Source organism: Gossypium raimondii, chromosome 1 (assembly GCF_025698545.1).
Source record: "Gossypium raimondii isolate GPD5lz chromosome 1, ASM2569854v1, whole genome shotgun sequence".
NCBI classification, from domain to species: Eukaryota; Viridiplantae; Streptophyta; class Magnoliopsida; order Malvales; family Malvaceae; genus Gossypium; species Gossypium raimondii.
Window position 1 is genome coordinate 2,278,495 of NC_068565.1, and position 12,821 is coordinate 2,291,315.

The 12,821-nt window shown below is 31.3% G+C and overlaps 2 protein-coding genes across 2 annotated transcripts; both read left to right on the forward strand.

Annotated features, from left to right (window-relative positions):
• The first annotated feature begins 1,801 nt into the window (after positions 1–1,801).
• Positions 1,802–4,865, forward strand: LOC105775389 (prefoldin subunit 3). The gene is made up of 6 exons (XM_012597909.2): positions 1,802–2,143; positions 2,266–2,323; positions 2,974–3,045; positions 3,457–3,576; positions 3,658–3,759; positions 4,439–4,865. Exons 1-6 carry the CDS (start codon positions 1,992–1,994, stop codon positions 4,523–4,525), a joined length of 591 nt encoding a protein of 196 aa, XP_012453363.1. The 5' UTR covers positions 1,802–1,991; the 3' UTR covers positions 4,526–4,865.
• A 3,214-nt stretch (positions 4,866–8,079) lies between these two features.
• Positions 8,080–12,722, forward strand: LOC105775397 (galactokinase). Its single transcript, XM_012597918.2, has 13 exons — positions 8,080–8,317; positions 9,054–9,238; positions 9,463–9,509; positions 9,983–10,077; positions 10,190–10,272; positions 10,340–10,408; positions 10,507–10,692; positions 10,786–10,920; positions 11,056–11,190; positions 11,444–11,514; positions 11,666–11,743; positions 12,242–12,383; positions 12,470–12,722. The coding sequence occupies exons 1-13, from the start codon at positions 8,155–8,157 to the stop codon at positions 12,578–12,580; spliced, it is 1,500 nt and encodes a 499-aa protein (XP_012453372.1). The 5' UTR covers positions 8,080–8,154; the 3' UTR covers positions 12,581–12,722.
• Positions 12,723–12,821: the final 99 nt, after the last annotated feature.

Consider the following 12,821-nt stretch of genomic DNA (forward strand, 5'->3'; position numbering starts at 1 on the left):
AAGTTAAAATCAATAAAAGCTATAAAAATTATTAAATTTTAATAAAATTTAAATATTAAAATTAAAAAATATAAAATCATAAAAATTTATAAAAATTGTAAAATTTTAAAAAATCATAAAAATTTTATAAAATTATCGTATGAAAAGAAGCATTTTATAATTTTTCTATAACTTTTAATTTTTATCATTTTTGCCACATATCACGTTGTGTTATGCACATGATGACTTTAAATGAAAAAGTTAGTGGTTGTTAAATTTTTTAAATATTTGTATAAAATTTTACAATTTGTTATAATTCTGTTACAATTTTTATAAAAAAAAATTAATTTTATTAAAATTTAAAATTTTTATCTAAATTTAAATTTTAATATTTAATATTTTTATTTTTTCTAATTTTCAATAAGAGCAGTGGCTTAATTGCTTTTTTAAAAATTTTTGAGGGTCTTTTTGATGCATTGTGAAAGTTCAAGTACCAATTGATGAGTGAAAAAAACAGGGGCTTAATTGATTTATTCTGAAGAAGTTTGAGAGCCTTTTTGATACATTTTGAAAGTTCAAATGCTCAACTGAATGCAAAAAAAAAAAACATAATTACTTTTTTTTTTAAGTTTAAAGACTTTTTACACCCTTAATCCTTTAAATAGTTTAATAAAAAATATTTAGATGTGATGGATAAACAAAGCAATCCCACTTAAACAAGTGGTTAAGAGCTAATCAAATTCCAATATTCATCAACAAGTAAACTTCCTTTCATTAGAAAAATGCTTGGAAGCTACCATCCTCCACCACACCAAACCCTTTCCTTTTCAAATATCAAAATATCTAATTAAATTAATATGATTTCTTTTTTTTTATAAATCACCAACCAATATTGATAATTTGATTGGTCTATTTAATATCTAATTAAGGATTATAAACATAGAGATAATCAATGCCTAACCTAAGATTAAGTCAAGAATTAACATGTAATCATTGAATTGACATGAATGAAATATCTTATTGAAAAGTATACTAATGCACAATAGATTATAATATTGGATTTTGAACCAATTTTTTATCTCACTCAATCCAAATTATTGTTTAAAAATATATATTTTTTAAATTTGATTATAATATATATTAATATATATTTTATTTTTGAATAGTGAAACAAATCATTAAATTAATTTATATTTGAATAAGTTTGTTAAAAATACATAAATAGAAGAATAATGCGCTTTAACATACTCGAACCCACATCCTCCTACATCGACAACAATGTCTATCTTGATTGAGCTTAACTAAGACTCAACAATTATCATCAAAATTAACTATTACCAAACACAATCAATTTGATAATCTAAATATTTCTTTCTTAATAATTTACAAGCACATAATATACGAATCGATAATCGAAATATTATATTATATTTCATTAGTAGTTCGATTTTAAACGAAATATTTTCATTTTAGAGTCATAAAAGCTTTTAAAATGTTAATTTTGTCAAACAATAAATAATATTTTTTAACAGTAAATGTTAAATCCGTTAAAATTTGGTCTTATTTAATTCTTTTTACTAATGCAATGACTAAATTGATCCATATAGGGACTAATTTAAACCAATCCCTACAATAGAAGGGCATGACAGGTACTTTTACTCATTTTTTCCTGTATGATATTATCAAATGGGCTAATATAAGAACTTGGGCTGAAAATAATAAGTAGGCCCAAATATGTAGCCCATCTTATACAGTTCGTTTCCACCATCCAAACGACGTCGTTCAGTTCGAATAATCTAATCTCAGTATCTCTCACGATCTCACTCACTGACCCTTTTTTTCCTCTTCTTCAGTGTATCAACCTTCAAAATCCAAAGCTCCGCTCCCTAGCTCAGCCGCCCACAGCAGTCAAGAGCGACGACCGGAAAAAGCCCCTTCGAAGCTCGCCGTGCGGATCGTCCGGCGAAACACCTTCCTCCGATCTCATTTCTCGTTTCGTGAAACAATCAAATATGGCAGCTGCATCTTCGTCTTCGACGGAATCGCCCAAAACGACGACGGAGAGGAGAGGAATACCGGGAGCTCAATTCGTAGAAGATGTCGAGACTTATCTCACTCAAACCGGGTTCGATGTCAACTCCGCCCTCGCTTTTCTCCAAGAAAGGTCCCTCCTTTTCTTCTCAATGTTACTTAATTTCATTTTTTAGGGTTTCCTTTTTGTTTTCGTATTTAGTTGGGATTGAATTGCTTTATCCTTTTATTTGGTTGATGCTATTGAATTTTCAGGCTTCAGCAGTATAAATTGGTTGAGATGAAACTTCTTGCTCAGCAACGGGATCTTCAGGTATTTTACTGAGATATTTTTCGTTCACTTGCTATTGTTTTTGTAGTGTAGTATAAGATGTTTGATAGTGTTTTTGCTATTTTTGTAGTTTATATTTATGTTAATGTGTTTTATTAAAAAAATGGTGGACCATTTTTCATGAAGAGTGATAAAAATAAATTCATTAGTGAACCAATCATGGGAAATGCTGTTGATTTATTTGATTGTTAATTGGTTTTCAATCCTTGAATTCAAAGATATTACAACAAAATGGCTCTCCATCTATGGGGTCCATGGTAAATTACTATGAATTTGATTATTTGGGGAAATGCTTGTTAGTTTATACCAAGAGAGAACGGTAGCGAGGCAAAATCAAATTTTGCATGCAATTTTCCCTTTTTTAATGGTGTTACCATGTTAGAATCTGCCTTTCTAATTCAAGCTTTTTGTATAGGCTCTGGGTGAATGCAATTAAGCTTTTCATGCATACCATGTTATGTTCCGATGATGTTTAGTTACATGATGGTTTATGTTGGGTTAATCTATGTTAATTCCCTCCCAAAGTTCAACCAGGCTACACTTTCTTATTCATGCTCAATATATTTTGCTTAAAGATATCGACATGTCATGGGGTTTTTTTGGATAATATGATTTTTTATTGTGGTCATCAGGCAAAAATTCCTGATATCGAGAAATGCTTGGATGTGGTTGCCACTCTAGAAGCTAAGAAGGGTACCGGTGAGGTTCGTATTTCTCTGATATCTTGACTTCTATGTTGTGTTTCTTCTGTTTAAAGAAGATTTTTATTCTTCATTCTTTTTGGAACTTGAGGTGTTATGGATCACTAAAACACGATGAAACTCGTTAGTTTTGTTCATTTCTCATGTGACTAAACCTGGTGAATTTGTAATCTGCTATATATGGGCTTATATTGCATGAAATTCACTAGGTTCAGGCATGATTATTATTTTGGAATCTGGGTTTGAATTGTATAAGACATTCATACTGTGCTTGGTTAGGTGTTAAGTTCTCAAATCCTACAGTTTGCAAGCTTGTTGTACAAACAAGCTCGAAAAATGGATTTGGACTTCTTTATCTCTTAAATGTGTTGCATATATGCTATTGACTTGTAATGGTACTTTTGGCTTATATAGGCTCTTATTGCTGATTTCGAAGTCTCTGAAGGCATATACTCACGAGCTTGCATTGAGGATAACGATTCAGTTTGTTTATGGCTGGGAGCAAATGTCATGTTGGAATATTCATGTGAAGAGGTGCAATAGTTGCAACCGGTTGCTTACTTTTTGTGCGTTTTAACAGCAGAAAACACTCATTCCGTAACTTTTCATGTGCAGGCCACTTTGCTACTGAAAAAGAACTTGGAAAACGCAAAAGCAAGTTTAGAAGTTCTTATAGCTGATTTGCAGTTCTTGAGGGATCAAGTGACTGTAACCCAGGTAGTATCGTTGTTCTATATTATATTACACTCCTAGTGTCTAGTGATGTTTTAAAGCATACTAGCTCCTTATGCAGCTCATATTGATTAGCGATGTTAGAAAATTGGTCAAATTTATAAAAAGTCCCTGTACTATGTTTATTCGGTGGATTTAGTACCCCTACTATAATTTGATCTTTTCTAGTTTGTCTACTTCACGGAATGTGTGTTTTAAGTCCCGATGTCAACCTTTCAGCATTAGTTCTGTCAAATAATTTGACTTGTCTTTCATTTTTGTTAAAATACATGGTGATGGGCATATACAACTTCGCATTTTTTTGAACAGTTGGACGAATACAATATCTTTTCTTTTTGTCTTTTTTAAATGTGCAAAAAAAATTGTCCAACCATACAAAAAATGCCACAACATGTATGTTCCATCATCACGTGTTCATGAAAAATAAACCACACGGGAAAAAAGGGTTCATCTCGGGATTGAAACACACATTTCGAATAGTAAAGGAACTAAAAATGATCAAATTATAGTAAAAGGATTAAATCCACCAAAAGCACATGGCACAAGGACTTTCTTGCAATAGATGCCTTGTGCTTAATGCCTGCTCGGTATACATATATGATATGTACATATCATCAGCATCTTTGTGTTTTTTGTTCCCGATTGTTTTGGTACCATTTCGCAGGTAACCATTGCTCGTGTGTATAATTGGGATGTTCATCAACGAAGAATTCGTCAAATTGCTGCTTCTAGCACATCTAAGGATTCATGAACCTAGAATACCATTCCATTACATAGATGTGGAGAGTATGCTCGTATTCCCTGTTTTTCGTTATTTCGTTGAACATTTCATCCCGGTCAATATGGAATTTCGCTCCATGGTCTCCCCGTATCTACACTTTCCTCCAGTCTAGGTTCAATGAAGTGAGAAAACACATGCTTATGTTGCTGGGAGCAGTTTTTGAAATATGATAGTTAAATAGTAAAACGTTTGGACATCATATGGAACACTTGTTTTCACTGTGATCGTTAGGGGTGCTTTTTTTTTACCTGTAATTCCATCGCCTTTTATCCAACTTTTTTTAAGTTTAACCGTTTGATTATTATTATTATTTGATGAATCCAACTATTTGCAGTCGAAACTTAAAACTTTGTAGGGGGATACGAGTTTTGATTAAATGTTTAGAGAATTTGTGGGCAAAACTTACCTGGTTTGATGATAAGTATGTCCAGATTATTTGGTCTTAAATGATATCAGCAGCACAATAATACTCGAAAGTCTCACGTGGTCGTAGATCTAAGTTGTGTTATTTGTTTAAGTTTCACAAGTTGAGTTAATAAAATTATTAGGTCAAAAAAATAAGCTTGAATAAAAAAATTAGGTTTATTTAAAATGTGGGTTGGGATTGGGCTATTCATGCCTCGATCTTTACCTAACTTGGCCTGTTTTTTATATTTATAATATATTTTATATGTTATTTAATTTATAACATATAAAAATTAAATCTATAATAATATATATAAAATTAGGGTAAATTTTAAAATTATATTTCAACTTTAATTTGATGTAATTATACACGTAAAATTTTAATTGTGGTTTAAATGCATACTTAAAATTTTAATTTTGATTAAATCATATGTATTTAAAGAAATAAATACATCAATTTATTTTTATATTTGATAAATATAATTGTTTATGTATGCAATATATGAACATAAAATAATGCTACATCAATAATTGTGTTAATAATTTACAAGAATTGAATCAAACCAAATCAAAATTTTATGTATAAAATTACATAAAATCAAAGTTCATGTATAATTTTGGGATTTATCCCTATGATATTATAATGTAAATATTTTAAAATTTGTTTAAATGATTATATGTATAATTGTAATAAATGAAAAGTATAAAGTATAAGTATAAAGTGTATTAATATCATGTTTAAGTTTGAAGTGGTTTAATCTATGAACTCTTACGGTTTTTTTTCATGTTTGTTCTCGTTTCTTAACTAGATTTTTTTTTTTGGGTGAAAAACTGCATAAACTAAAGACACGTACCTACACTTTAACTATTTAATTGTCGTAATATTTCTCCTAAAGAATGAATCTTCGTGAAATCTTCTGGATGGATCCCACTTATGAGTAGCATTGTATTGGTTTGCCCATCACACTGAAATCTTAATGGTTTCCCCTAAACTCCACGATAATCTTTGGAAAACAAATAAATTCCTATTTTCTCATAAACGTCATACTATCAATTTATAAAGAGATGGCGAAGGAATTGAGAAACCTGGATCTTACTTATGATCTCCCAAATTTGACTCAACCCAGTCTAGGAGATTCTCTGAAAAAAAAACTGTGAATGATAATTTGTAGGCACAAGATTTAATCACACCTCTTTAGCGGAAAAAACAATCACTGATAATGTGCAATATATCTTCAGTATTATGTTGACATATTAAACATGCTAGATTTATTCAATTTAGTGTTTATAATGATTAATTTTTCTAATTATTGTAACTTTAAAAAAATCTACTCTAAACTTGAAAATTCGATTCGGTTCACTTTAAACTTGATTTAACTTTATTTCAAAAAAAAAAAAAAATTTAAACAGACGAATTCCATTTGATCCAAAATATAAGTTTAAGGCACTATTTTTAAGGCATTCACATGAAAATGTTGAACCATGAATTGGCGCTTTCACATGTGGACCTAAGCATGTCGGTGGCATTGATAATTAATGTTAAAGTTTGTTATTAGTCATTGTATTGTGTGGAAGCTAAGAATTTAATATCAGTATTTTAATTTGATTAATTTTAATCTTTTAATTTTTTGATTTGGTTAATTTTAATTCCTTAATTTTTAAAATTTAAAATTTTAGTTCTGACCTAATTAGTGGTAATTAAATTTGTTTAGTTATGTTCAATTATTAGTATCGTACTATGCGTACAATTGTAGATTTAGTCCATATTCTCCAATCGGATCATTTCAAGCCTCTATGCTTTTCGAATTTTGAAATTCTAGCCCCGACGCAAATGGTAGCTGTTAATCCATTAATTGCATTTTTAGTGAGTAATATGTGGGAATAACAAGTTGACTTAATATGTATGCTGCTTCAGATTATGGAAATAGCATAACTTGATTTAATGAGTTTAACAATTTAAATTTGGCGAGGACTTGAATTTTAAAATTCAAAAAGTACAAAGACCTAAAAATGACCAAATTAAAGTATAGGGACTAAATTCACAACATTCATAAAGTAGAGAGACTAATAGCAAAATTTAACTTATAATTGATCATCTAAATGCAGTATAAACATGGGAAAATTATTTGATACATTGTCAGTAAAGTTACTTCACAAACGGGGTCAGGAGGTTGACAAGAATTACTTTTCAACACGTCGAATTTAAACCATTCATGAAATAAGCAAATACATGTTTACAATTTAATCCATATATTCAAATACATTCCATATTAAAGTTTTTCCGGCATTTAACATTTAAGCTAATGGCTAGGCTAACAAAAGGAATTGGTTTATGTAATACTGATATCATGAGAGCTTAATTAGAAAGTTTTAAAGTTTAGAGATTAATTTAAAATTAAAACTATAATTTGAGGACCTCTAATGGAATTAGCCCTTCTTTTGCGGTACACTGATTTTATTATTATATAATAATTATCGTTTTTGTTGGGATTGGAGTATTGAATCGTTATCGAATTTCCTACGCAGAAACGTGTAGTCTATATTCTATTAGATGCTAGAATTTTCGAGTTTAACTATTTAATGTGAATTAATATTCAATAAATTATTCAATATTTTAAAATAAATTACAATTTTTAAGTGAAAATTAAATTTTAATAAAGTAAAATGACTAATTTTTTTTTGTAATTTTTATAATTAGTTTTATATTTCGAATTGGGTAAACTACAAAAAATAGTCACATTTATTTATCTCAATTTACATTTTAATCACTTATATTTGAAATGTTACGTCTTAATTACGTAAGACCGCCGTTAGGGAGGTAACAGAGCTTAATGGTAGAGTGACCACTTCGTAACAAAACGGTAACGTAAGTGAGTAAAACGTAACATTTCAAACATAAATGACTAAAATGTAATCTGAGATAAATAAAAGTGACTATTTTTGTAGTTTTTCCATTTAAACTTGAATATTAATTCGTGATTTACGTGTTATTTAATACTTTTAATTGCAAATTGATATATTTATCGTTATGGACATAATACCTTAAAAAATGCCATAAAAATTGAAAATGAAAAGATTGATTTTAATATTTAAAGCATTATTATAAAACGAATAACGATCAAATTATTCCTTAAGATAAACAGAGTAATTATTGAAAGAAAAAAAAAGAGTAGCGGTGCTCATCAGAGAGAGCAATGGCGAACCACGGTGAGCTTCCGATTCCAATATACTCTTCGCTTGAACCGGTGTACGGAGAAGGATCACAGCTTGAAGAAGCTAAGCTTCGATTCGGTAAACTGAAGTCCAGGTTTCTCGAAGTATTCGGTCACCCTCCCGAAGTCTTCGCTCGATCTCCAGGTCTGTTTTTCTCTGTTCGAATTAGCTAAACAGTAAACACTAAGCGAGATTCTTTTTTTGTTCCGTGGTTAAGAAAATGTTTGGCTTGAATTCGCACTAGAATTTTCTGTTTCTTTGCTGCGAAACACTGTTTGAATTCTTTTTATTTTCGTTGCGTGGTTAAGAAACTGTTTAAATTGAATTCGCACTAGAATTTTTTGTTTGCTTGCTGAGAAACACTCTGAGAAAAACTGGTTGAATTCCTTTTTTTTTTTGGTCGCGTGGATAAGAAAATGTTTGATTCGAATTCGCGTTAGAGTTTTCTGATTGTTTGCTGAGAAACACTGTGAGAAAAACTGTTTGAGTTCTTTTTTTTCGTTGCGCGGTTAAGAAAATGTTAGTTTTAATTCGCACTAGAATTATCTGATTGGTTGCTGAGAAACACTGAGAAAAAATCGTTTGAATTTTTTTATTTCGTTGCGTGGTTAAGAAATTGTTTAATTTGAACTCGCACTAGAATTTTCTGTTTTTGGTTGCGTGGTTAATAAGATGTTTAATTTGAATTCGGATTAGAATTTTCTGATTGTTTCCCGAGAAACACTGAGAAAAATTGTTTGAATTTCTTTTTTTTTTCGTTGCATGGTTAAGAAAATATTTGATTCAAATTCGGATCAGAATTTTGTGATTGTTTTCTGAGAAAATGGGCCAGAAAAAAATATTTCAAATTCCTTGATCATTAATGGCTATTTACCTACAGGGAGAGTGAACTTGATTGGAGAACATATTGACTATGAAGGATACTCGGTCTTGCCGATGGCAATCCGGCAAGACACGATTGTTGCAATTCGAAAGCGTGACAAAGGAGAGGCTGAAAAGCTTCTCCGAATAGCTAACGTCAATGATAAGTACACTACTTGTACTTATCCTGCTGATCCTAACCAGGTTTGGTTTGAGCTTTCATTCTTCATCAATTTTTAGCCTGAAGGTTTTTCTTTCATTTATGGCTATTGAATTGGTTAAGTAACTTGCTAAACGTTTCTTTGATAGTTTATATATATTTGATTTCCATCCCCTGGTTGAATTAGTTCTTGCATGTTCTATGGATCTATTTTCTTAAGAATTACTGTGGATTTGGGGTCGAATTAGCTGACATTGTTGATTTTCAGGCAATTGACTTGAAAAACCATAGATGGGGTCATTATTTTATTTGTGGGTGAGATATCGAATTCTTTTGGTCCATATATCTTCTTTCTAATTCTAATTCGAAGTTGATATACAAGTTATATTTAAAATGGCATAGGTTTTTTACAGTTAAATATCTGGGAGGTCCCTGTATTATAGGAAATGGATCAAACTAGTCCCTTTATTATTAAATGGATCTATTTAGTCCCTATACTATTAAAAATAATCAAATAAGTCCAAGTTGTAACAGAGTAAACATTTTCTATATAAAAAATGCCTTTCTCAATTGCAGTTCAATTCCAAATTTAAATCTATTCATTTGGCTTTTTTTTATTTTTTTTAATAGCACAAGGACTAAATTGATCCATTTAATAGTAGAGGGACTAATTTGATGAGATCACTATAATATAGGGACCTCTCAGGTATATTCTTCGATTTTTTACTGTTATTATGTTTCTATGATTCTTCTCAAATGGTGATTTTAGTATTGCTTACATTCTCCAGGTATAAAGGTTATTATGAATATGCCAAGTCAAAAGGAGTAGATGTCGGTGTGCCTGTTGGTCTTGATGTTCTTATTGATGGAACAGTTCCTACTGGTATTCTTTTACATCACTTACAAGTAGACTGAGATTCTGATTCTAAATGAATAAAACTTTACCTTGTATGCTCCTACACAAAACTTGACTGTTATCTTACGTTTTTACATAGGTTCCGGTCTATCAAGCTCTGCCGCTTTTGTTTGTTCATCTACAATTGCTATTATGGCTGCTTTTGGTGTTAACTTTCCAAAGGTATGCTATCTTCACTTTGGTAATCACAATTCAATGTCTGAAAATTTAATATCTTTTCTTTAAACAGAAAGAAATTGCCCAAGTTACATGTGATTGTGAACGGCACATTGGAACGCAGTCCGGTGGAATGGACCAGGTTATACTTTTCCGGAATCATCATGATGTTTAACGAGCTACCAAATTTGATTTACTTTGTTATCACTGAAAATGTTCACACCTGTTTCATTATGACAGGCAATCTCCGTGATGGCTAGAAACGGGTTTGCTGAACTAATAGATTTCAATCCTATTCGTGCAACTGATGTGCAACTCCCTGCTGGTGGTACCTTTGTAATAGCCAATTCATTGGCAGAATCTAAAAAGGCTGTTACAGCCGCTACAAATTATAATAACAGAGTTGTTGAATGTCGATTGGCTGCTGTAAGTTATATTGCAACTTTGAGGGATTCGTATCTGTTGTCTTTGTTATGGAAATTCTTATAATCTGCATGTTTGTCTTTTTTGAAATTTCAGATCGTGCTTGGTATAAAGCTGGGAATGAAGTCACAGGAGGCAATAGCAAAAGTCAAAACTCTTTCTGATGTTGAAGGGTTATGTGTTAAATTTGCTAAGGGTCACGGTTCTAATGATCCTGTACTTGCTGTCAAGGTTTCTATTATTTATTTTTCTGCCTCTGCAATATTATGGTCTATGTTATAATCTCAGTTGCCAATATTTAAATTTTCATGGAATTTCTTTATCTTCTATTATTTGAAACTATATATATATTACCTTTTGCTGCAGGAATATTTGAAGGAGAAGCCATATACTGCCGAAGAAATTGAGAAAATCACTGAGAAACATCTTCCATCAATCTTGGGCGATAACCCAACTTCGTTGGATGTGCTAAAAGCAGCCAAGCACTTCAAGTTGCACCAGGTACTTCTCTTAGGCTGAAGTTGAATGGAATTGTTTTTCAAATCAGTATCATAATTAGCTATGATATAAATTATATATATACACTTGGCACTTATATTTCATTTATATATTTTTCTTCTGTTACATCTGTATGTTTAAATACTAGCAAGATCTTTGAACTGCTTTGGGAAATGCACAAAGAAAATTGCCTCTTTAATTCTTGTTTCCATTTATCGCACTTATATTTCATTTATCGCTTGATTCTAATTTCCAGAGAGCCGCTCATGTGTTCTCTGAAGCCAACCGTGTTCATGCTTTCAAGGAAACCGTGGAGTCGAAGTTAAGGTGATCTTTTATGGCTATAGTTCTTTATATGTCCCTATCCTGATTTTTGACTGTGCAATGGAGCTATATTCCTCTGCCTGGATATTGAACCTTGCCTATTAATGTTCGATTCTTTTTTATATTCTTAATGAAAAGTAAACCCATTTTGTAGTGAGGAGGAAAAACTGAAGAAGCTCGGCGATCTTATGAATGATAGCCACCACAGCTGTGGTGTTCTCTATGAATGCAGGTACAACTATCACACATATGCTTACAATCTGTCAAACTACTCTTTTTTTTTTTTACAGTACATTGGAGTTCTTTTTTTTTTCGATAAAAGGGTAGAAATAGCATCCTTTAGTACAAACTCATGTAAGAAACTAGGATATAATCAAAACCAAAATAAAAAATATAATACAATCCCCGTGCCCGTTGTAGCTAAATGGTGCACACCTAGATTACCAAGTCTACCAGCACGTACAAAAGAAATAGACTGAAAATCCCAAAATGAGTCGACGAGCTTCAACGAGGTGTTGGCCGAAGCATAGACATGTCATGATCCGCACTCTCGAGCATGTTCACTACCATGAATGAATCTCCTTAGCTAGTTTGAATGCCAAAGTGAAGGTCCTCACCTCAACTAAGTCTGGCACCCGTAATTGCACTTTGTTTCAATTGACATGTCCGCATATTGTCGTAGTCACCAGTAACCATTGCTTATTATCTTTTCTTGTTTCATTTAAATCAGCTGCCCGGAGTTGGAGGAACTAGTAAAAGTATGCCGAAACAATGGTGCTCTAGGAGCAAGGCTGACCGGAGCCGGATGGGGTGGTTGCACAGTGGCGTTAGTAAAAGAGAGTATCGTACCCCAGTTCATTGCCAAATTGACGGTATAACGTTTATCACCCCTAATTTTTTCGCTCATTTTTACGGATACAGGAAACAAAGCATATTAACATTTTTTATTGTATACCAGGAACAATTCTACAAATCTAGGATTGACAAAGGTATGATCAACAAAAATGACCTTGGTCTCTATGTTTTTGCCTCAAAACCATCAAGTGGTGCAGCTATTATTAAATTCTAGTATGTTTTTAACTTAATGTGTACTCTTCCACTAAATATTTTTTAGCTTTGTATGTGAAGATACCATATAAAAGATCATAGAATAAAACTCATTTTGAGATAGATTAACATTATTAAATTTCAATAAGATTTGATTATTTTTTATATAAGATATCTGTGATTTTCGCAAAATTAGAATATACAAATCTTCCTTAAAATTCGAATATGTTTATTATTCATATTGAATTTGGGCATTACTGTTC